The sequence below is a fragment of the Rosa chinensis genome, chromosome 5, assembly GCF_002994745.2.
Source record: "Rosa chinensis cultivar Old Blush chromosome 5, RchiOBHm-V2, whole genome shotgun sequence".
NCBI classification, from domain to species: Eukaryota; Viridiplantae; Streptophyta; class Magnoliopsida; order Rosales; family Rosaceae; genus Rosa; species Rosa chinensis.
In genome coordinates this window covers 59,911,160-59,936,511 of record NC_037092.1, presented here as the reverse complement: position 1 = coordinate 59,936,511, position 25,352 = coordinate 59,911,160, and the positions used below count along the sequence as shown (strand labels likewise).

At 36.9% G+C, this 25,352-nt stretch overlaps 1 protein-coding gene across 2 annotated transcripts; it reads left to right on the top strand.

The window, feature by feature from the left end:
• Window positions 1–7,227: 7,227 nt before the first annotated feature.
• LOC112164544 (vacuolar protein sorting-associated protein 41 homolog) lies at window positions 7,228–22,073 on the top strand. Of its 2 annotated transcripts, none has more exons than XM_024300762.2 (19): window positions 7,228–7,643; window positions 10,795–11,064; window positions 11,148–11,327; window positions 12,579–12,839; window positions 13,743–13,878; window positions 13,969–14,059; window positions 16,676–16,778; window positions 17,676–17,779; window positions 17,875–17,968; window positions 18,072–18,227; window positions 18,308–18,370; window positions 18,507–18,572; window positions 18,775–18,975; window positions 19,976–20,053; window positions 20,134–20,253; window positions 20,343–20,423; window positions 20,533–20,618; window positions 21,120–21,201; window positions 21,287–22,073. In XM_024300762.2, exons 1-19 carry the CDS (start codon window positions 7,377–7,379, stop codon window positions 21,722–21,724), a joined length of 2,877 nt encoding a protein of 958 aa, XP_024156530.1. In that variant the 5' UTR covers window positions 7,228–7,376; the 3' UTR covers window positions 21,725–22,073. The 2 variants fall into 2 exon arrangements, with proteins under 2 accessions (XP_024156530.1, XP_024156531.1); XM_024300763.2 differs by having other exon boundaries at window positions 7,229–7,643; window positions 13,746–13,878.
• The last annotated feature ends 3,279 nt before the right edge of the window (window positions 22,074–25,352 follow it).

Sequence of the window (25,352 nt, the reverse complement as noted above, 5' to 3'; positions counted from 1 at the left end):
CAAGTCCATCATCACCGCTGTGTTCTCCATTTTTGTCTTTCTGGTCAATTTTGTTTTAATTAGTGGATAGGAACTCGGAGCTTATAGAGAGGAGAGAGAGAGAGAGAGAGAGAGAGAGAGAGAGAGAGAGAGAGAGAGAGAGAGAGAGAGAGAGAGAGAGAGAGGAATAAACTAGGAGGGAATTAATTAAAGAGTCAGGGTCATTTTGGGAATTTGACTTCCATGTGGGCCCCACTTAATGTCTGAAATTGACTGAATTATGACGGAAGGACCTATTGGATGAGAATATGATATTGCGGGGGTGTTTTTGATTAAATTGAAAGTCGAGGGACTGAATTGATGTTAGGCCTATACCACAGGGTACTAAACAGTATTTAGCCCATTTAAATAAATGCGGGAAAGTATTACAACTTTACTTCTTTTAAAATTATTTATCTAGTTGTTTATTTTTGTCCACTCACACTAACGTGTTTTCAATACTTTTCCCCTGGGCCCTTCGGTTTCAAATGCCCAGTTTGCAGGCTAGGTTAATTGAGGTCGGGTGTACATGGAGTCGAGGCATAGCCAACAGCATTGCTTCCGAGTACTCATTCTATTTCTGTTTTCGTTGTTACCTAGTGGGTTAGTATTGCTCTGATAATATGTGGGATCAATATTGTATTGGGGTTGAGACAATTATATGTGATTATGTGAAATTGGAGTTGTGATTTGGAGTGCAGGTGACTCCAGGAGAATAAGGATGGATGTTTTAGAAGTGTAAATGTTATCATACAGGTTTTGGGTAGTCTACTTTTAGGGGAAGTTCCGCCAAATTTTTGGTATAATTTCTTCTAAAAGTGGGTCCCACAGGGCCACTTCGGTTTTCGGGGTGAAATTCGGGGCGGGTCCTGTCAATAAACAAGGCTAGCAACGTTCACAATACTCTTCGAAGAAAAGCCTCTCCTATAATATACTTTACCAATTGAGAACCAGACCATTTGGGTTCCAAGAAAAAGTGGTAAGAACACTTTAAAAAGCAAGTCTAGATAATTGTAGAAGGTCTAGATAATTTAAAATACTAGAGGTAAAGTCTTGAGAAAATTTTGAAAGAATGATGGTTTAACAACCAATTCAGTGAGATTGATTACTGAATTTCAAGTTTAACTCATTGAAAGAATAGAGGACTTGCAGGTTAAATTATAACAAAGTGCAGACTTTTCCAAAAATACAAGTTTTTGTACAAAGAATTCAAAAATTCATAACTAATTCTAGAAAAATGATTTTGGGTGATTCAAATTCTAAAATGTTCATTTTTGTGTCTACTAAATTTGTCTAGAAGGAAACTAATTCTAAATTCTCAGTGGTTTAAATCCAGTTTTGAAAGAAAGGAAGTTGGGTAAGAATGTACTAAAAACTGGAAAACTATAGAAAGTTATTCTTTTGTTCAATGTTATTTTGGTAACCAATATGGCCAGTTAAGTAGACACTAAGACACTTAAGGGATGTGTCTAAAACTTCTAAAGGCCTAAAACTTGAGTCACTCTTTAATACTATAGGGGCAAGTCTTGTAGCTCAATGATATGATGGTTCAAAACGTGATATTTGGACAACCATATATATAGCGAATAAACTCCTAGACTAGGTATGATTTTAATTTTCAAGATATAACCATGATCTATTGTAATTCTAAGACATTAGAACAAATGAGAAATCAAAGTTTAAATCAACAAGGTACCAATAACAATAGTGACAAGTTTGTAAACTTCAAGAATTCCTAACAACAACCTCATCAAACGGTGTTAAAGAGAGCATGGTAGTGATGGTACTCACCAAAAAAGGTGATTTTTCTCGAGAAATTCAATTGGAAAGAGAGTTGATGGAATTATATTTGGTCAAGTCTAGTAGTATGCCAAGAAGTTTACTTGAATTATGACATGCAAAGTGAAACATAAATTTCTCAATGAATAGAACACTTGTGTAAATGTATTTGACCTAAAAATTGAGTGAAAGATAAGAACTTGATTGTACAATGATCTTACCAATTATTAGAAACAATTTCAAAGAAGATATGGGGAATCCGGGTAGGGCAAGAGGAAGAATACAAGCTGAAATTTGGAGCAGGCTCGTTTTTGAGCAGCTCCCACTTCAATTGATGCACAAGTCCGCATTTGGCCGAATTATCGGCTTACCGACGCTTTGGCTCAGCTAAGCCGTACCGATAATCAACTTTGACTCGACTACGGTACGAGTACTTTCATACCGTATGTAAGAGACAAGGTTCGAACCCCTAACCTCTTACAAATAAGCTCTGCTCTCAACCACTAGAGCACGAGCTATTCTCAGTATATAATGTACAAACTTTATATTTATTAGTTCTTCATCTCCAGCATACCGAATAATTCCCAAAATAGATAAAATTTAGTAACAGGAATGCTTCGAACCTCTGACCTCTTACAAAGAGGCTCTCTTCTCAACCACTAGAGTCGAGCCCTTCTCAGTATACAATTACAAACTTTAAATTTATTGCTTATCCAACATCAAATAATTAATAAAAGAGGCCCACGAGAACCACAACCCTTATTTTCTCTCTGGTCCCTCGAGTCTTCCTTCGACTGTTCTTCTTTTGCAGTTTTACACTTCTATTATCTCTTCTTCAGCTCATCTTTTTTTCTTTTTTCTTCCTCCCCAATTTTCATCTTCTTCACTTTGACAGATTTAAGGGTTATGACTCTCAAGATCTATAGATCTAAGACTCATCAACCTTTAGATGCATAATTCATCACTGGACTACTGCCGGATTTCTTCTCGCAAGCCTCTAAATTTCGACAATCAGAGTTCCTATATACCGTTTGTTTACTCCGTAAACCAGATTTTTAGTAATCAAAACTTCCGATATGGTTACAATTATAGATTTTGGCAATACCAAAAGCTTTCAGTCGATTTCGGTCGACACCAAAAACGTTGATATACATACTGAATCTAGCCTTACATTTTGATTAGAGGTCTTGAGCTAGGCATTTTGGGGTATGCGAGCAGGCTGATGTGCACAGGAACGAGAGAAAGTGTGTGAAGAGAAGGATGAATGACAAGCGATGGACTGGATGATTCCGTTTGAAGGTCTGAAATGATCTTTTAGGAGACATCGCCATATGCATGGTGGCAACATGTAGTAGAGTAGTTGAATGAGGCTTTTCTTTACTTCTGTCCAATTTGACCGGAACAAGCAAAGGGAAACTCGGGCTTTGCGTTTAAAGTAAAAGACTCAACTTGGGCAGTAAAAGAGTTTTAAATCAGCCAAGCCATGTAGCAAGAAAATTGGTTTTAAAATTTAAATAGTAAAGAGAGAATAGTATAATAAAAACGTACAAGAGAAATTTTAACTTAAAATGCTGACAAGATTATATAGAATTGAGTCTTCCAAACTTGTATTTAGATGGGAAAATGGAAGAGCATGTCTAATCGAAAATTGCTAGAGTTAGAATAATATATTAAATAAAAGTATTTTTGAAAGACGGAGCAATAGTTGATAAGTAAATGTCGAATAAGATGAATATAAATTATGTCTAGTAACATTGTTACTAAAATTCTTTTGAATTGTCAGCTCAAGTAGGTGAAATATTATTTGTAAAGGACATGACGTCCTAAATTCCACCCATTATTAATAAATAAGGTAAAAATAAGAAAATCATAAATACATGCAATGTAAATTTCAAGATTATGTAAGGATGCTATGATGAGTTACAAGAACCTCATCAAGTCAAGAATGTTCCGGTCAACAGTTAACTAATTGGTTGGGCTAAGTTCACTAACATACTTGCTTGTTGGGTGTCCAAAGTAGATTACAAATTCTAGTCCTAAGCTACTTTTGGGCCGAAGGTCCAAGCCCAAGCCATTTCCCGAAGTCCTTAGCCATTCATAAGATCGCGAAAAGTTATCTCATCCAAAAGTGACGGCGGAAATTTAATTGGGCCTACAAGAAATTCGTCAAGGTAAAGAACATGCAGAAGGGAAGAACATAGACGGTCAACCCAAACCTCTGAGCAGTTCTTTAGCACTACAAGTGAGGCAATAAGATTTGTTGTGTTGAGTCAAATTTTCTTATGTAATTATGCCAAAAAACTATGAAAATTGATTTGTCTCTTTGTTTTTATATTTATTTCCACGTATATTATTATTTTTTAACTAGTTGTTGCAAAGATAGCAAAATCAACACACATCTTTTGTATGAAAGAACGTGAATTTGTCACACTGGATTTCGAGGGCTTCTCCTTGCTTTGGAGCTGTGTTCGAAACCCGGAGTGCTTAGAAATTTTTGTGCTAATACCATTTACGTGAATTATTCAGAGCTACTACTTACTTTTATAATGCTTTCTCGGTTTTCAAATATATAAATGTATTTGTGTAATTATACTACCATAATTTTAATGTGATTTCTTTGTCTAAATTGTGACTTATGGTTCATTTACAGGCGTAAGGGGCGGTTTTCATTAACCGCATGGAATTGTGCATGTTGTTTTATATCAGGGAAAAAAATACAAACAGTACCCGACCTTTGGCCCATTAGTAACTTTAGTACCTGACAAAAAAAATATATCACTTTGGTGCCTGAAGTTCGGACCCCGACCCAATATTAGTACCTAAAACACTGTTGGCCGTTACGGCGTTAGCCATGTGGCAAACTTTGAGGGGTATTCTCGTCCCTTCACTCAATCTCTTCTTCTTCCTCTCACTTTCTTCGTCTTCTGCTTCCTCCCAACTGTTGAATATCAAAATGCAGAATGCAAGGGCACCCACTCATGTTTTTCCTTCATTATCCTTTTCTAATTCATGACCAAACTCAACTAATATCACATTTCTAGTAACGCACTTAATCCAAGATTATAACAACAACCCAATTTCCATATTTTTTGGTTCTTAGTATAGTAGCTAATCAACATGCCAATCTCATTTTCCTGCATAATCAATCAAAATACAATAGAGCCAACAATAATCATAGAGCCAACAATAATCATATATCCACAAACCCATTCCACTTCTGCACAGAGAAGAACAGTCGCAATACACATGGAGTGTGAGAATTGAAATTTACCTTCACTGTATTAATCATGGGTATTGCTACTGTGTCTAGTTTCAAACACGATCACTGAACAAGAAGCTTTCTAACTTCGAAGCCAACACCTTGCTACCTTCCAATCACGCTCGAATTTGCACTCCACTACACAAATTCTTAAAATGAACATCACCAAGCAGTTCTTCCTCCAGAATGCCAATCAACGTCAGAAACAAACCAGAAACTCAGCCGACAATACCCCAAACAACAACTTTATCAAAACTCCATGACAAATCGAAACCAAGGACACCAACACATAGAGTATCAAAAGAAGATCGAGTTTTATAGCTCACACACCGTCAACGGTGAAGCAACGAAGCCAGAAAAGCTACCGGTGATGGTATTTGTGTCATACCCAGAAACCAACCAAAACCCAGTTAATCAAAACTTGATCGAATTCAAAAACCAGTGATACCCATCATGTAGAGCGTGAAGAAGGAAGAGGAGAATGATTTCTATACCTCATGCATCCCAATCAGTCACCGGAATTCGTCAAAGAACAACCGGAATTCGTCGAAAACACAAAGCTTTCCAACTTCAATTCCTTTTCCTGAGTTGCCGGCTGGACGATCTGACCCCAGAAAGACGTCGGCGATGAGGAGAGGAAGCTATTTGTTCAAAATAGCAAGAAAAGTCTTCTTCTTCCTTCTCTTCCACCACAAATTTGTCATATGTTTCTGGCAAAGGACTGCGAATTGCAATGGGAGATTGAGCATTAAGAGTTGAAAAGAGGGATGATGAAATTGGGGAATGAAGGTGAAGCAATGGGTAGTACCTGGCTCTACCACAGGCCCAAACTCGTCCGATTTCAGACCCGAACTCCTTCTATGGCCGCCAAGTACGAACCTCTTTCTTTCTCTCTTAGCCTTGTTTCGAGTGAAGTTTGAGCGAGGGTTATGGCGACGGCGACGGAGAATGGTGGATTGTGCGGCGAGATTTGATTGGCATGGTGTGGGTGGCTGGATTGGAAATCTGAGCTTGAGGAAGAAGAAGAGATTGAGAGAAACAAGGAGAGTTGGGAGGAAGCAGAAGACGAAGAAAGTGAGAGGAAGAAGAAGAGATTGGGTGAAGGGACGAGAATACCCCTCAAAGTTTGTCACATGGCTAACGCCGTAACGGCCAACAGTGTTTTAGGTACTAATATTGGGTCGGGGTCCGAACTTCAGGCACCAAAGTGATATTTTTTTTTTGTCAGGTACTAAAGTTACTAATGGGCTAAAGGTCGGATACTGTTTGTATTTTTTTCCCTTTATATCATGGGAAATCTATAGTATATACTGTAAGAGTGCAAGTAATTACACTTGCATATGTTTCTTGTTATTTTAGATCATTTTTGAATTAGGTAGACAGTCTGTTGCAATTTTTTCTTCTCAATGACTCAATTCCTATTTATTTTTCAACCTATTATCTTTTGAATTAAAGAAAAGTTTTATGTTTCATTAAACTATAAGAAAAATGACACTTATGACTAATTTGCTAAAAAAGATAATAATTCTATACCATGTACATTGTACTGCTTCCGATAGTTAGTTGATTCTGTGGTCGGTCGTGCTCAATTGTCACTAAAATTATGAAAAATAATAAAAAGTAAGTATTTTTTACAATTCAATTTAAATCTAATAATAGTTAGACCTGTAAATGGACCGGATTTAGATCGGATCGACCTAAATCCAAATCCGTTTTCTAAAAAAAAAATTCAATCCAAACCGGCTCCGTTAACCCGGCTGATCATTGATAGCTCGATCCAAATCCATATCCGCCGGATTAACGGATATTCGATCCGCTAATCTGATTCTAATATGTATTTGATCAATTAAATAAACGGGTTAACGGATTCAGATCATTAACTGATCAAAATTTTTGATCCAAACTCGTTCAATAGCTACGAATCTGGAACAAGTTCGGATCAAAATCTAGTCAATTTACAAGTCTAATTATAGTCAGACAAAAGTCACACAACCAAGTATCAATTAATTGATCACCACAACCAACTTATATGATTCCCCATCGTGTGGGTACAAAGCCTAACGAAATGAAAAAGTAACATTCTTTACAGGTGGCACACATTCCACTCTTGTCGTCACCCGTTTTGTTGTCTTGCAAATAAATAATTCATGTCGTCAGCAGCAGCAAAAAAAAAAAAAGAAAAAATAGAAGAAGAAGAGGAAGCACAGCGAAGCTCCCTCTCTCAAACCAAAACAGATCTTTCTCAAATCATTCTCTTCTTCTTCACCTTCGCTTTGGGAGACGACGAGCCGCAAGAGCAGAGCTGAAGACCTACATAACAATGGCTCCGATTCCGCCAGACAACGGCGTAGAAGGAGACGATGAGCGAGATGAGGAGGAAGAAGAAGAGGAGGAGGAGGAGGAGGAAGTGGAAGAGGAAGAGGAGGAAGAGGAGGAGGAGCCGAGGCTCAAGTACCAGAGAATGGGAGGCAGCATTCCTACGCTTCTAGCGAACGACGTCGCTTCGTGTATCGCCGTGGCGGAGCGGATGATCGCGCTCGGGACGCACGGCGGGACAATTCATATTCTCGATTTTCTCGGCAATCAGGTCAGCTTGGATTCAATTTGGTTTTTATGTAGTGGAGTTCTTGCATTGGTGGTTAGGTTAGTGTGAATGTGAGGTTAAGTGGAGCGGGTTGGATCTGGTTTTTCCTGGTAATTTTGAATTTTTAGTGGTTTGGTGGAAAACTGAGTTTACCATGGTCTGAAATAAATGGTGCTTAACTTAGAGATGGCTATAGGGGGTTTCAAATAAGGAAAAAGGAGGACTAGAAGAAATTAGAGTTTTGATTTTGTTTAGTTTAATTGTACTTGTACTAAAATCTTCAAAATCAAAAGATTTTGCTAATTTGCTGTATACTGTAGAGAATCCAAACTTTTACATCGGCACATAATGCACTTGGATGGTTTCTTTGGACATCTTTAGGTAGTTTTTGAGTTTCACATTTCCAGAACTAAATACCCAAAGAGAGGCGTAAGCTAAATGGACCGTAAAGGTTTTCCATGAGATGGGAAATGAAAACCCCTAAACCGCACAGGAGTCATACGACTCATATTCCTTGGAAATTTTTGATTCGCATGATGTTAGAGGATAGAAATTGCAGTAATCAATGCCACTAGGAAATCTTTAATGTTGATCAGGAAATTACCTTTAAGATATTGTAGAGAATCAAAATGATTCAGCAACAAATGTGCTTTGATGTTTTCTTTTGGACGTCTGCATGTAGTTGTTGACTTCACATTTCCAGTTCCTAGAATAACTATCCCTACCCTAGAGAGGGATATGTGATGTAGGACAAGTAGCAAAAGAATGGTTACGGGTGTGGCTGCACTTGAAGGTTGAGGTGCTCAACTGCAGAACTTGAGACAGCAGTTACACAACTTCCACCATCAATAATCAGCTTTTGGGCTTTGTCCCCACAACGAACCAACATCCGGAAAATATCTGTTCTTTGCCAATCCTCATCTTGAGTTGTAGGAGGTGCTAGATTGCCTCTAACAGAACAGAATGAAGTATCTAAGTCTTCTTCGAGGTTGGATGGATCATAAATTCCGTAGTTGAGGGTACTGTCACCCCCACCTTCTTTTTGGTGCTCTGTCTCTTCTTTGTCGCCAGTGTTGGTGTCCTGGACTATAGTATCTTTTTCTTCATCTGCCTTATCAGTTGCGGAAGCTTTCCCATGACCTTTTACTTTTGTGAGCCGAGCGTCCATTGATTCAAGTTGTACCAAAATCTTCAGCAACAAAACATCTTGCTGATAGTCAGTCATACGACCCCTGGAGTTTTTCCCTGATCGTGTAGCCATTGGATCAAACTGTTTGGTTACAGATGGCGCCAAAATGATGTAGGACAAGTAGCAAAAGAACTATAGAACTAGGGTTTATTTGCAGCAGTCTCGATTGTTAGAAAGAAAAAAAAATTTAGAATAAGAAACTTAAGAAGAAAAGGGATAGAACTACTAGGGTCACACCAGTAAGATTCTAGGGTAAAGCTACTAGCATCACACCAGTACGGTTCTAGGCATCACACCCAGAGGACTTAGGCATCACACCTAAGGTTAGGTTGCATCACACAAACTGGAGGGAAGCAAAAGTTTTCAATCTTTATTAACTCAAATCTGAAAATAAAAGACTATAAAGGCCTCTACATATAGGGAGGCTCAGACAATTCTAGAATAACTAGGAATATCCCTATGCTTAAAAGAATCCTAAAGAAATAATCCTAATAATAAAAGTAAAAGCCTAGATTTATTTGAATTACTTTCCAAATCTTGACTTAAAATATTCTGCTTGTATTCTTCATCAATATGGCTAAGGGTTCCCTTGAGATGTAAATAAAAACTATCATCCCTATGAATTCCTCTTTGTTGGGTTGTTTGATCTTGCATAAAGTTAGAGGACAGAAAATTCAGCTCCAGCTTTCTTGCCTGCAAGTAAGGCTAAGATTCCACCCACATCATGATCTTTGGGTGCTTGATGGCAGATGGGCGATATGCTACAAAGAAGGACCATTTCCTGCTTTTATCTCTAGTCGTATGTCATGTGTAAATTCCAGGGAGAGAGTGTATAATGTTTTTTTGTGGATTGTGAAGTTGATTATTGTTTATGGGAGAGTTGTATACAGTGGCTGGTTTGAGTTGGGATAGCCTAGCACTGAGTCTTGCTCTATCCAGTGCAAGGAATTTTGGCTTTGGAAAAGAAAAGAAGGCTAATTTCTCTAGGACTGTAGTGTGCTAGTTGTCATAGGGGTGCTTTGGATTGAAAGAAATAGAACTTTTGAAGATTATAGAGGTGCAGGGTTGTAGAAACTTTTGAAGATTACTGAATCTTACTCTATCCAGTGCAAGGAATGTTGGCTTTGGAAAAGGAAAGAAGGCTAATTTTCTGTAGGACTGTAGTGTGCTAGTTGTCATATGGGTGCTTTGGATTGAAAGAAATAGAACTTTTGACGATTATAGAGGTGCAGGGTTGTAGGAGCTTTAGATTAAAGTTTTTTGGTGGCTTTGTTGGCCTCTGCAGAATTCAGACACTAGCATTTCTGATATTTTGCTTGAGTGGAGGGCTGCCATAGTCAAAGCATAGGGTTATTTAGGTTTTTTGTCTGCATCATTTAAGTCATTATGGTGTAGATTTCTGGTTTCTGCTGGTTTTCCTTCTTTTTTCTTGTGGACCAGTTGTGCACTTTTATTGTATCAATCTTTGTGATCAATTAAATTTGTTTCTTTTCAAAAACTTAAAAGAAAAGAGGAAAGAAAATGCTGCATTCAATGCCATGATTTCAGGGAATTTCTAATGTTTACCAAGCAACAGAAGGGTTAATTTGCTATCATGTCTTTCTATGTTCATGTATTTGATATCTTGAATTCTGTTGCATCCCTATAATTTTTTTTTCCCTCTTTCTGCCTTCATAAACAAGTAATAGTCTTTTCCTGAAATCAAATAATGATTGCACTTCAACTTTGCTTGCAATTGGAAGTTTGTATGGTTTACAGAAAAATCATGTAATATAAGAATTATTTATGTCTGTCCTCTACCAGTGTTTGACAGCCTGGATTTATTAAGCATTTTAAGCATATTCTTTTTGTCTCTTGAGCAATGTTGTCATCTTTAGAGTTTCTGGACAATACATTCAAATTAAAAGAGTTTTACCCCTGATATGTATGAAAGGCAATGTCTTTACCTGACTGGCTTCTTTACAGGTCAAGGAATTTTCTGCTCATACTGCTGCTGTGAATGATCTTAGCTTTGACATAGAAGGTGAATATATAGGAAGCTGTTCAGATGATGGGTCTGTCGTAATAAACAGCCTTTTCACAGATGAGAAAATGAAGTTTGAGTATCATCGCCCTATGAAGGCTATTGCTGTAGATCCAGATTATGCAAAAAAATCATCTAGAAGATTTGTAGCTGGTGGGCTCGCAGGCCACTTATACTTCAATGCGAAAAGATGGCTTGGCTTTAAAGATCAGGTTTGTACTTAACTTATACTATAGCATGTTGAAAAACTTTCGGGTGTGCTTTCTAATATCTGAAGACTAATATGTCTGTCTAGGTTTTGCATTCTGGTGAGGGTCCAATACATGCGGTGAAGTGGAGATCAAGTCTCATTGCTTGGGCTAATGATGCAGGCGTGAAAGTATATGATACAGCAAATGATCAGCGCATAACATTCATAGAAAGACCACGTGGAAGCCCACGTCCTGAGCTTTTGCTCCCTCACTTAGTTTGGCAGGTTAGTAAAAGTGTATCATGCAGTTAGTAGGTGGGACCACACTTTTAGTAAATTTGTTTACATGGTGCATAGTAAACTCTCCTACAATGTTTATCTATGGGGGGCTTCAGGGAGCTTTAAATTCAAAGGGTTGTACGGTGAGATGTCTATGATCGGGTAGAAATGGTAGAAATGTAGCATGTATTAGGATGTAGATGTCTATGTGGGAGAGGATGGAAGCTAACCCAAGAATTTTTAAGGATACATGTATAGAAAATTTGGTTCTGGGCTTCTTTGTGGGCTACAATTTCTTTAGAATTTGACATCAGTTCATCTTTTGGAATTTTTTAGTCGGAGTGCAGCTTTTATGTAGTCGCAGAATCATTTCTTGTCTATTTGTCTTTGTTCTGGTTGGTTGTCTCTGCTGCAGCTGGTGCTCTTGATTGGTTTCTTGTCCTCTGTTTCTTTTCTTCTTTTGTTTTAATAAAATGATGTTTCCTATAGAAAAAAGGGTGTAATGAGCTTGTGCTTCAAACTATCTGGCCAGGTGACTGTTAGCCGGATTGTTCCTAGGGATGTATTTTTCTGTAAGTGTAAAGCATAAAGCGTTTTGTAGTGGAATGAAGCCAAACTTTTGTGGGTTTCTTCGTACTTGCTGTTATTTGGATCATTTGACTGGAAAGAGATCAGAGAATTTTAAACTACAAAGCCAGGGATGGACTAGTTTAATTGAAACAGTAGATTTTTGGACTTCACTTTGGGCATCAATTACTTCTGATTTCAGGGACCTCTCTTTATTGGCTATCATGGTGATTGAAAGATCTGTTTCAAGTTTCTTTTAGTTTAAACATTCTGTGATTTTATTTTAATGTGTTGGACCTCTGGTTCACTGCACGTAATCTTTTGTTTGCATAGCAATAAAGCCTTGTTCAGTTAAAAAAAAAGGATAATCAAGGGTAGTAGAAGTTAATTAGGGAAGTATTGGAGAGAAGACTGGGAGGACTAGGAGTAAGGGAATCACAATTACTATAAATATCTAGATTCTAGAACCCAAGGAAAGTCACCATAGCCTCTTAGAACTCTTAGAAACTATAGACTAGAAAGAAGTTATATTATATTGTAACCACAAGCTATATGAAATTCCTGCTGTATCCCATTACCTTCATATATGAAATTTCTTAGTTTGCATAAATGGTCCATCTTTTTCTCATTCCTACCATAAAATAACTGTTGTCTGCTTTCATGCATTCTCACTGTTTTCATCACTCTCAGGATGACACACTGTTGGTCATTGCTTGGGGAACATCAATCAAAATCACATCAATAAAAACAAATCAGTCTAAAGCAGCCAATGGCTCATATAGGCCTGTCCCAGTTTCCAGTATGAACCAGGTGGATATTGTGGCATCCTTTAGTACCAGCTATTTCATATCGGGAATTGCCCCTTTTGGTGATTCTTTGGTCGTTCTAGCTTATATCCCTGGTGAAGACGATGGGGAGAAGGAATTTAGTAGCTCTGTTCCATCACGTCAGGTGCTTTTTTCATCCCATGCTGTATAGTAACCTTTTGTTCCTTGAATTCATGAATTTGCACCTTTTTTGGGGGATTTCTCCCCTCTTACTGCTGTTGAAATTATGTTTTTGGGAAAGATGTTGCAGCTGAAGTATTTGTGATGATTATTGTTGCAGAGAGAAGACTTTTGTCTCTCTGAAACTTATGCGCTTTTATTTTAGTCAAGCATCATGTGATTCCCGCTTTTTTTTTTTTTTTTTTTGGATCAAGATGATTTTATATTTTTCGAATAAATTGTTCAGGATCAATCATTGTTTTATTATTTATGTATTGTTTTCATGGTAATGTGTGTGTGTCTCTGTGTGTATCTTGGTAATAGACCTATTTATATTAGATTATCATATGGGCAATCTTTGATAAATGAAGAATGCTTTTGGAAAATGTAAATTTAAGAAAGTCAGACTTGTAGCAATTTTGAACATAGTAACTGACTAACTGTTAAATCACTGGACACATTTTGTTGATATAAGATGCACAAAGTTATACTATTGTCCCATGACATTTGGCCAGTGTTTCGTTTTGGTCACTGACTACCAGTTAGACTCACTATGACACTGACTGTGAACATCAATTTGTGTATTCATATAGTCAGATCGACGCTTTAATGGAGATTACCATAAAAGATTTGATGAAAATCTCAATGCATGAGATGTAAGGAAGATTGAAATTAAATTAGTGGCCAATGGGAGAGACAACTACAGTTAAGGGGCAGAAAAGCTCTTTGACACAAGTATAGTTTATCCAAAATCTGTTATAAGGGATCTATTTCTAGTTAACTGTAAAAGAAATCTAAAATTTCTCCACTTTTCATGTAACCTGGACTGTAAGTGATATTGCTTTTAACTCATTTAATCTATTTGTAGCAGGGAAATGCACAGAGACCAGAAGTACGCGTTGTGACATGGAATAATGATGAACTTTCAACAGATGCCCTTCCTGTACATGGCTTTGAGCATTACAAGGCAAAGGACTATTCACTTGCTCATGCTCCTTTCTCAGGTTACATGCTTATTATCAAATTTCAAGGTCTATGTACAGCATAATAATTTACATTTATATAGCTGTGAAACCCTTTTAGTGTGAATCTAGGTAGCAGCTATGCTGGTGGTCAGTGGGCTGAAGGTGATGAACCACTGTACTATATTGTATCACCAAAGGATGTGGTCATAGCAAAACCCAGGTCAGTTCTGTCTCTTTTATTTGTAGCTTGTATGAGCATTTGAAGTTCTGGTGAATGGTCTACCTAAACCTTTGGTCTTGGGACCTGAAATATTGAACATAGTAATGAAAAGAAGCTTTCTATTTTTGTTGTTTCGTTTCTCTCTCTTTTCTACTTTCTATCAGTACCTCTTAAAAGGATCATACCCAGTACAGAACTGATATCAAAACCTATATTAACTTGTTGGAAAAGAGATTGGAGTCCCAATCGCAGCCCTCTGGAGTTCCTTGACCAAAGGGAAGTGAGGGGATGAGAAATCAGTAAGGAGGTAAAAACACCATCACGTCTCCAGTTATCTAGCCAAAATCAAAATAAAGTTCCATAATTCAGAATCTGGAGCTCAGCCTCTTTCGTACGTCAAGTGTGAACCTTGGAATGAACCCAATTTAGACAGTTTTAAGAAAATTCAACTGCTACAGGTATCAACTACTAAGGTTGAGCCCTCTCTTCTATTAGGCTTACCTGTATCAGACCATCCCACTCGAAGCACCCTTTTATTTACACGCTTGTCCTTCCAAATAAGAGTTTCCATGCTAAAGTTATGGAAATGTGGAATTGAAGACACACTACGAGGAAATTAGCTCAGGCATGAAGTGAAGAGGAACAGAACACGTCCCTAGCTACTCATTCAATATGCAAAAGGAACTTACAATACCAAACCATATTTAATATCCATTTTATTTTTTGAAGCAAACACCAGTACTTGGTTCTTTTTAGTTTTGAAGCAAACACCAGTACCTGGTTCTTTTTAGTTGAACTAAATTATCATCTTTTTAGATTTACTAGTGCATAATTTGTTAATACTCTATAAAATTAAACATCTATCATTGAATCTTTTCCTTCTTGTGTTGACACTTGACACATAACGTGATTTAGGGAATGAGCTTTGTTGGGTGACTATCTTTTTTTTGAGAAGAAACAGCTTTTTATTAAAAAAGCAAAAATCGAGATACAGAGAGGCGGACAAGGAGTCCGCTTTAATGATCTAAAGAGGGCAGCTAGGGCTATAGGCCTAGCATCTCGTCTAATAATACTAATCAAGGCTTAGGGGCTTATACTACAGCTGCTTGCCAGTTAAGAATAATGGAAGAAAGGTTATAATCCTTGAATTCCTTAGAAATCGAAACCCATAAGGATGCCCAAAACTTGACTCTCTCCCACAGGTCTTCCTTCTCCACCCCTCCATAGTTTTCAAATAATCTTTTATTTCTTTCCATCCAGACCACCCAAACTACAGCTAGCACCCTACAACCCCAAAGGGTTCTGGCCTTTTTACCTTTACCAAACGCTATGGGGTTTTCCCTTAGCAAGTCATTTCTCTGTAATGGAGTTGTCCAGTCCACTCTTGCTTCCCAAAATAATTTTTTCCATAAGAAATTAGCCACTTCACAATGCACGAAGACATGATCAGCACTTTCCCCTTGAGCTTTACATAAAATGCACCAGTGAGGAGAAAAACAACTTCCTGGTCTTCTCCTTTGAAGAACATCACATGTATTTGTCTTCCCCAGTACCACAAGCCATCCCAAAATCTTCACCTTAGTAGGGACCTTGACCTTCCAAATAAACTTTGCAGGAGGAAAAATTGGATCTGATCCACCACTAATTAAGAAGCTATGGAAAGATTTGCAAGAGAATTTCCCATTAGGCTCAAGCTTCCACCTCCTTTCATCTGGTTTGGACTCCACTAATCGGACATTTTCTAGCTTAACCATCAGCGAGGCAAACTCCTCAATCTCTTGATCATTTAAGTTTCTTCTGAACCCAAAATCCCAGCTCATCGGAAAATTGAGAGGGATAGCTAACCTTTCCACTGAATAGTTGGTGTGTCTTGATAGTCTGAACAACCTTGGAAAGTAGAATTTTAAGGGTTGATCCTCTAGCCAAGAGTCTTCCCAGAACCTCACTCTTTTGCCATTGCCCACAATTAGTTTATGACAGAGAGAATATTGGCTTATTCCTGCTGAAATATCCTTCCAAGGGCTTCTACTTGATCCACCCATACTTGGCTTTGTGTCCCACCCATTCACATGATATCCATATTTGCTCCTTATTACAGCATGCCATAAGGACTCTCTCTCCAAAGGAAATCTCCAAAGCCATTTCCCTAGGAAAGACTTATTTTTTGCTAGTAGATTCCCGATTCCCAGCCCTCCTCTTTCTTTGCTTTTCGACACTATCTCCCAACGAACTAGATGGTTCTTCTTACCCTCTCCGACTCCATCCCAGAAAATTTTTTTCAGAAGAGATTCTAATCTCTTTGCCACTCCCACCGGAATTTGGAAAAGAGATAAATAGTATGTTGGGAGGCTGCTTAGAACTGCTTGAATCAATGTCAGCCTACCGCCTCTCGACAAAAAAGCTTTTTTCCAACCCTCCAATCTCTGTAAATCTTTTATGAGGTTGTGTTGACTTACAGTTTTTGAAATTAGTTGATTAAGGTTTTCAGCACTACCATGGAGGAGGAATGTGTTTAAAACAAGTATTATAATTTTATAGTATATGTATGAAGATAAATATATGTTAATTTGGATCATGCACACTTGATGAAGAAATGGATGCATATATTATTTTCAGAGATGCTGAAGATCATATTGCTTGGCTTCTTCAACATGGTGCACACGAAAAAGCTTTGGCTGCAGTTGAAGCTGGCCAGGGACGAAGTGAACTTCTTGATGAGGTAATTTACTATCAAATTTCTCATTTTTCACATCTGATTATAGAAAACATAAGGATGTATCTGCTATATTTTTTTGCGTTCTAGTGGCTCTTTTATTCCTTAACATGTAATAGTTCACGTTCTTAATATGTGTAAGCATGTGCACGCTTTCATCTGGAACTTCCATTCACATGGTTTTATTCTAGTAGTCGTATTGGCTTGACACCCTTGTGATTCATTTCTTTATATCTAACATAACTTTGGTACAGTAGAACCTTGATAACTCGATAAATTAATAACCTCGATTAAATAATATTTTTGGCTGGTCCTGACTTGGGGGCAACGTGCTAAATTAATAATGCTCTAAATTTATAAGATAATGCATTAAAAAAAAAAAATTCATATAGACCCCATGTAATATATAAATTAATAATTCCTTGATACATAGTGTTTATGATTCTAAAACACTGTTGCAATTGCTCTTGAGTGCTACCTGGATTATCTTTGTTGTACTCATTGTTGATTTCTTTACACCTTTGAGATGAGAAGCCACTGTTGTGTGTGATCTGTTGTGTTACTATGACTTTTGTTTAATTAAATAGAGTTTTGGTTGGCTCCATGTTCATAAAATGGAATTATGTTGTACATTGAACCATGTAGTACATTTAACAAAATAGCACATTGCATAATGTATACGTAATACATTGAACAAAATACAACAATATTTAAGAAAATAAAGAATACTTTGATAAATTAATTAGTTATTAATTAATCGATAAATTAATAAATTATTAATTTATCTATTATTTAATAGTCGCTAAATTAATAGGATTTCCTTGGTCCCAAGGCTATTAATTTATAGATGTTTTAACTGTATATCTAATTGAAACTCGGTCAATTTTTGTCTGCTACCTCTAGGTTGGTTCTAGATACCTTGATCATTTGATTGTGGAAAGAAAATATGCCGAAGCAGCATCTTTGTGTCCCAAATTGTTGCGAGGATCGGCATCTGCATGGGAAAGGTAATATATCTGTTCTGTATTTCCTATATTTTAAATATAACTGGCATGTCTGTCATACTGTTTATCGAAATCTTAGAGTAGACTATACTTTACAGATGGGTTTTCCACTTTGCTCATCTGCGTCAGCTTCCAGTACTAGTGCCATATATACCAACAGAAAACCCAAGATTACGTGATACTGCATATGAGGTTTGTGAGGAAATATTTTCCTGTCAATTGGTAAATATTTATTTGTAGTCCTATTGATATACTAACTGGAAGATCATGCTATCTTCTTTTTTGGTGTGCAAAGGTTGCTCTTGTGGCTATTGCTACAAACCCATCTTTTCATTCGGAGCTCTTGTCAACTGTCAGATCATGGCCACCTGTGATTTATTCTGCATTGCCTGTAATCTCTGCTATAGAACCTCAGCTCAACACATCCTCCATGACAGATGCTCTTAAGGAGGTCAGACAGATATTGTTTGTACGGAATAGCTTGATATAATGACAATTATGATTCTACTAAACACCTTTTCTCATATTCAGGCACTAGCAGAGTTGTATGTGATTGATGGGCAATATGAGAAAGCCTTTTCACTATATGCTGATGTAAGTGTTCTTGATGCACATGACTGTGCAGACAACTTTATTTGCAAAGCACAAATGCAATTAAAAGTTGTTACCTTACTTTTAATTACATGATATTATCCTTGATATCTGATTAATTCCTTTATTTTGCCTTCAGCTTATGAACCCAAATGTATTTGCCTTCATCGAAAAACACAATCTATATGATTCGATTCGGGAAAAGGTATACTGACACAAGATCACAACTTATATATGAAGTAGACAAATTGACAATGTAAATGAACCTAGCAGTCTATATATGGGGTTAGGAATTGGTGTGAGAGACGAAGAATTATCAGTTTACTGGCTACTGGCTATTTCATTTTAGTTCATGTTTGCTCAATCTGATTTCTTATGTGGCTGCTTTGTTGTCTGTGCTTTGGCAGGTCGTCCCACTGATGATGCTGGATTGCAAGCATGCTGTTCCTTTATTGATTCAAAATAAGGACTTGATTACTCCGTCTCAAGTTGTCAAACAACTTTTGAATGCGAGTGATAAGTGCGATTCCAGAAATTACTTGCATCTATATTTGCATTCACTATTTGAAGTAGACCCTCATGCTGGAAAAGATTTCCATGATATGCAGGTATTGTGGAAGGCTTGACTTGGTGTTTTTTTTTTGGTCTGAAGACTTGACTTAGCTTAGTTATTTGTGTGATGAAGCCACATATACTTTATTTATTGATGTATACTCCGTCAAACAGTTTTTTTTTTTTTTTCCACACAACATATCTAAATTGTTCTGCATATCAGTTGATAAGTTTCTCATGTGCCCATATCTTAAGACTAGGTATATGTGAACTTTATACAACTAATGCAGCCTACTGCACTCTATAACTGTCTGCGTGTGTGTTTTTAATTTCCTAGATGCATGGAACCTTGATAGTTGGATTGTCATTTTTTCTTCTTTTGGCCAAAGAGAAGAGTGTCATTGTCATGACTTAATCACTTAAACAGGTAGGATGGTGATGAACAAGCGTGAAGGGTTCCCATGGATGTTTTTCACTCTGTATTATGGGCAGTATAGCTCCCATATAGTAGTTGGGGTGCCTTTTCTATCTTGTGGTATCTTAGTCTATTCTGCCTCTTTTTGCAACAAATCACTTGTTCAATGCAGCATTTAGCGTGTTGTGTTTAGTTTTGTTCACTTCCCCCCCGCCCCCATGCTTATATTTATCAATCATTTGTGGGTGGAAGTTGCCTGCCATAATGAAATCACCCTCACATAATTTTCCTATTTTCAGCAAAAGAAACAAGTTTCGGGATTATATCTTAATGTTATTACATGTTTTTGTTGTTGCGAAATGAATATGTTTAGGCACTCTAGAGGGTTCTTTATCCATTTCTTAGGGATCTCGGGACAAGAGGGTTCCTTAAGATTGATCCATTTCATTTCTGTTTCCTCTCCAAAAAAAAAATAAAAAAAAATAAAAAAACTGTTTCTTTGATTGTAAGTCTTTCCCTACTTGCTCAGTTGCTCGTGTTTGGCTATTGCAATACTGTGTGCTGTTCAATGAACTTTAGTCTACATGTTTGCTTGAATGGATATCATCTAACACTTGTGCTGTCCTGTTTTACTGTGGTAGGTAGAGCTTTATGCAGACTATGATTCAAAGATGCTACTTCCTTTTCTTCGTAGTAGTCAACATTATACACTTGAGAAGGTTTGAACAGTTACATGAATGAGCAATTAGGATGGACTTTAAATGTTTGTCATAAATTGACTTTCAGAAATCTATCTCAGGCATATGAAATTTGCATCAGAAAGGATCTTGTAAAGGAGCAAGTTTTCATTCTTGGAAGAATGGGAAATGCAAAACAAGCCCTTGCTATAATCATTAATAAACTAGGGGACATTGAAGAGGTACCTCCTGTTTATCATTCTTCAGTTATTTCTTGCCTGTTTATTTGATTTTGTTGATGATGACGGCAAGTTTAATTGTGTACGTGCAGGCTGTAGAATTTGTGAGTATGCAACATGATGATGAACTATGGGAGGAATTGATCCAGCAGTGTCTTCATAAACCTGAGATGGTATTTATATTAGCTAGTCTGTGGTTTTGTTTGTAGTTTGTGAACATGTACGTGCATATATCTACAAGTCCTAATCAAGATGCTCTGAATTTCTTCTACTAATTGACAGGTCGGCGTGCTATTGGAGCACACTGTTGGAAATCTTGATCCTCTTTATATTGTGAATATGGTTCCCAATGGACTGGAGATTCCTCTGTCAGTTTGATCCTCTTTTAGTTTTACTTTTTTATACTCCCTCCTCTCAATCAATGAATTCTTCGTTTTCTAGAAATCCTAGCAGATATCTTTGTTGCTAAAGAGAAGATAGATAGAAAGCAGTGGACAAGAAATCCACGTGAAAAGAAATTTTGGGAAAACTAAAACCTAACAAAGCTAAAAAATTAGCAAACCGCCTAGATAATTATAGTTTAAATAAGCATAAATACCTAATACACTATATTTGTGTCGATAAATTATTTTTGTTTTAAATTTCTAGGTGTATGAGAAGGTTCAATATGAATGTGTGTGCATTGACATGAGCACATACAAATCAAGTATAGATGTATCCATCTACACATATAGGTATCAATAACTATGTTCGAATTTGCGAACCTACCACAACATAAACTAAAGTTACATGATTGTGTAGGATGAATTTAAATTTGGAGTATTCTTTGAGGAGAAATTTACATTAACCCTTCGTAATTTACTTTGCAGGCTCAGGGATAGGCTAGTCAAAATTATCACCAATTACAGGACTGAAACATCTCTAAGACATGGGTGCAATGACATCCTTAAGGTACCCTATTGTTCCATGTAAATTTGTTGTCTTGCATTTGAACAGAGCACTTTGTGAAAATTCTGATTGTGTAACTGGGGAACAGGCTGATATTGTGAACCTCTTGGTCAAATACTACAATGAGGCAAGACATGGAATTTACTTGAGCAATGAAGAAGATGAGGCACGAGCAAAAAGGAATGATGGTAGGACTTCTCAAGTGGTTGAGAAATCATCTGGTGTGAGAAGTATGGAGGTTAAATCAAAATCGAAGGGTGGTGCAAGGTGTTGCATATGTTTCGATCCGTTTTCTATACAGAGTGTTAATGTCATTGTTTTCTTTTGCTGTCATGCTTATCACATGACTTGTCTTATGGATTCCACCTACACTAGTGGAATGAATGGGAGTGGGATCACTTCCCCGGAGAGAGTAACAGATTATGGGTATGATGATAGTGATGTAGATGATGATGGTGATGATGGTCCCCAATCGGGTGGCTCTCGCATGCGTTGTATCTTATGTACTACTGCTAGTGGAGCTTAGTGATATGTGCACTCATTTGTGCTTGATTTGCTTGCATGCTCATTTATCTTTTTGGGTTCAGTTTTGTGAGCGTGAAGGGCGTTCCTATCGGTTCTTTGTTGTGCCTAATTTATTGTGTAAAGCGGCTTTTTTTAATTTTGAGGCGAGCTTTGAAGAGGATTGTGGTCATCAGGACTACTTTCTTAGTGCACAGGCAATTGCACATTTGTTCGACTTGATATGTACATTTTATTTTAATATTTTTTCTTCATTGAGAGTTGATATATATCAAGTGTTTGTAAATGGTAGAAATTGTAGGTATGCTGCTGTGATATTTTCAAGAAATGATGGTTGATGGGCAATTTGTCATTATTTTGTTGTCGTAGTTTAATGGTTTACCTAGGACCATTAACACATAATTTGTCAATTTGATTGATTACGGTTCTGTCAAATCTTGTGCAATACTCATGGTTCAGTCAAATCATGTGCAATACTCGCTGATTGTACAGAAACTTCAGCATAATCAAAGTCATCACTTTGAACCAACAAAACATGGTCCTTGAATTTACAATTAGAACTTTGATTTACTTGGGTATTTTGATTTAGGTCTAAGAGACTCAAAATTTTACCTATTTCTTGTGCGGATACATCATAGCTATGGTGCAACTCGTTAGATGGTTCCTTATCTCTAGCAGAAGTGGGTGTGTAATAATTGAATCCAGCAACATCTAGACCTCCTTTATCAAACTTTTTTCTTGTGGAGGAAATGTAGACAATTTTTTCTTTCACCATTTCTTTCATACTTTATAGATAATATCCACACACAAATGGACCATAAACCATCCTAAGTTGGAAGTCGAAAAGACGTTCTGTTGCTGCTTTATTTTCCTGCGATTCTGAAGTAGGCACATAGTATCTTGAAACAAGGACGATTTAAATTTACCCTTTTGCTTTGCTTGCTATTTTCTTTGTAAAGGTTAGCTGCGGTAGCATGAGCAAGAATTTGGTTGTGGGCTACAATGTAAGGTTCTGTGGATGAATTACGATCAAATTTGTATGGACGTACGGGGACGAAACATTTCTATGCAGATCCAAACACACAAAAATCATCATGAAGTGGACACTTCCCCCGTGGGGCGATCCCGACTTCATACCCGTAAACAGCAGGAATTGATGGCTCTTGATTGGGAACTAATTTTTAACTCTGTTTCAAATTTGAAGCAAAGCTCACTGTGGTCTTCAAAATCATTCATTAAAAAGATAGAACATATGCGACATCATGCATATAAAGTTGGTCAACCGTTACCGAAATTAGTGTATTGATGCATATTGTACTTGAGGACTAGCTAGCAACCCAAGAGATGGAGAATCTGTACGTAAGAATCTACTCCAAGGTTCTTTGTAGTACTAATATCTTCCTGGATTATTTCACAAATTAAATATATATGAGAAATGAAATTTTAGAAAGGATGGTGTAAATATGTTAAAGATGTTTAGACTTTTCACTACTCAGATCAATCGATCATCTTGTATCGCCTATATGAATCAATTTCTGTAGAGAATTGTCGCTGTTTTGAATACTACCTGCAATTGTGGTACAGTCTTTAAAGCAGCTAATTATCTTAGATTAAGTGAAGATTGATGTACTTAATAAATATGTGAACTAAACTAACGTGGGAGTATATATCAACGCGATGATCCCATGTACTTGGTCCTCTCACAAATTCTTTGGCTGCCCCTTCAATCTACGTAGAATTGCATCCAACGAATACATTAGTTATTGAGAAAACGTTATAATATTACATGTATAAACCATAGGTAGAAAATTACGTACCTGTGCAGCAGAAGTAGCCATTCCAAAAGCAAAATTAGTTGGGAAGTCTGATTTCGTAACATTCAATTCTTTGAGAAATGAAGTACTATTTAAATTCAATCCGAAGGTCATTCCGCCTACTGTCAAATTCGCCGCAACTGCAACGATACCATCCAAACTTGTAGTAGCCTCGACAGGCATGCAGGTTATCGAAGCCATGGCAAAAAATGCGATGAGAGCATAGAAAAACTTCGTTGATTAATTGCCTTCTACAATATTTCCATGCATATCTGGAAACTAATTAACCAGCACCAAATCGACATACAATCACAAGAAATTAAGCACAAATTTTGGAATGTAGTTTGTGAACCGGAAGTAGTTCATTAAAAGCTCCAAGTCATTAGGCTCAGGATATGAAATTAGTTTATTTTTATTTTTAGTTTTTATAAGTTGTTCACGTATACACCGTTTTAATTAGCTTGGTATTATTGAATGTAAGACATGAACCATACCGTTTGATATATCAACAGCGTAAAGTTCAACCCATTACAGATATATGATCTCCACTAAGTTGGTTGTGTAATGAACTAGATCTAACTAATTGAAAAGGTATGTTTTTATCTTAAAATTTGATGACTTAATTATAGACACATGATAAATTTAATGGAAAGGTCTTAGTAAGCCATTTTGAATTGCGCTTATTCTAGTCAAAGATTCGTTATCTGTTCATCAATCAATCATTCTATAATCTATATCACTCGAATAAAACGCTCCATCCTAATGATAATAGCCACGAAAGAAAGAGGTATAACGTCTGCTAAACAAATAATAACTAAACTTCTCATATTCTTTTAGAAACCGTAGTTGCTAGTTAACTCCTATTGGTGTTTTTACCTGAACTTAACGGTTTTGAAACAAGTTGATACTCATTGGGTGATTGGGAGGTCGATCGGTCATCATTTTACATGAGAACAAGTATGCTTTTCTAGCTGAAGCGAATACCCATTTTGCCAAGAACCTTTCTGACACTAATGTTGATCTGCTGATGGTCTTGTGACTATTATTTGATATTATGTAAATTACTTCTACTGTACAAAACAATTCTGTAGTACATACCTGCATGGCACACATACCTGCATGGCACAAATATACGTCCTCATTGAAGCAGCGTTCCATGGAAAAGGGTCTGATATAGAATTTGAGTTCAACATAAACTGCCATTTTTGCAGCCTAACTCATTGCATCTACTGTTATTTGATCCATAACCCTAGTTCTTTTCTGCTTTTGGTAATCCGGATTCAACACACACCTTAGAATAAAAGGACTGTAAAACCCACCATGTGCTGGATGCATCTTTTTCTGGTGGAGTATCTGGAAACCAGATAGATATGTAAGTGGTATGGTCGTAAATGTCGGACAGGAATTCAATGACTTTTGAACGCCATATATATATATATATATATATATATATATAAGGTAATTACTTAAAGAGAGGGCAACATATATAGTGGAAGCAAGATAGGTAGCTTCAACTTCAAGTCTCTGTCATAAAAAAAAAAAAAAAAAATTTCAAGTGTCAAGACTGGGCCACTCGAATCTTGATCATTGAATCTTCAGTGGTTGGTCCTCAAACTTGAACCAGAAGAAAAAGACTTGTAAACTAATAATTGAAGTGTGAAAACAAAGTCATCCCAATAGTACGTGGTGGAATTAGAACTCCAAATCCCAGTAGAAAATAAATAAGTAAAAAGAAAGTATAAATTGTATAATTTAATCACAAAAACTCAAAAAGAAAGAAATTTGTCGATGACTTTCTGGAAGGGCTACGATGACCTT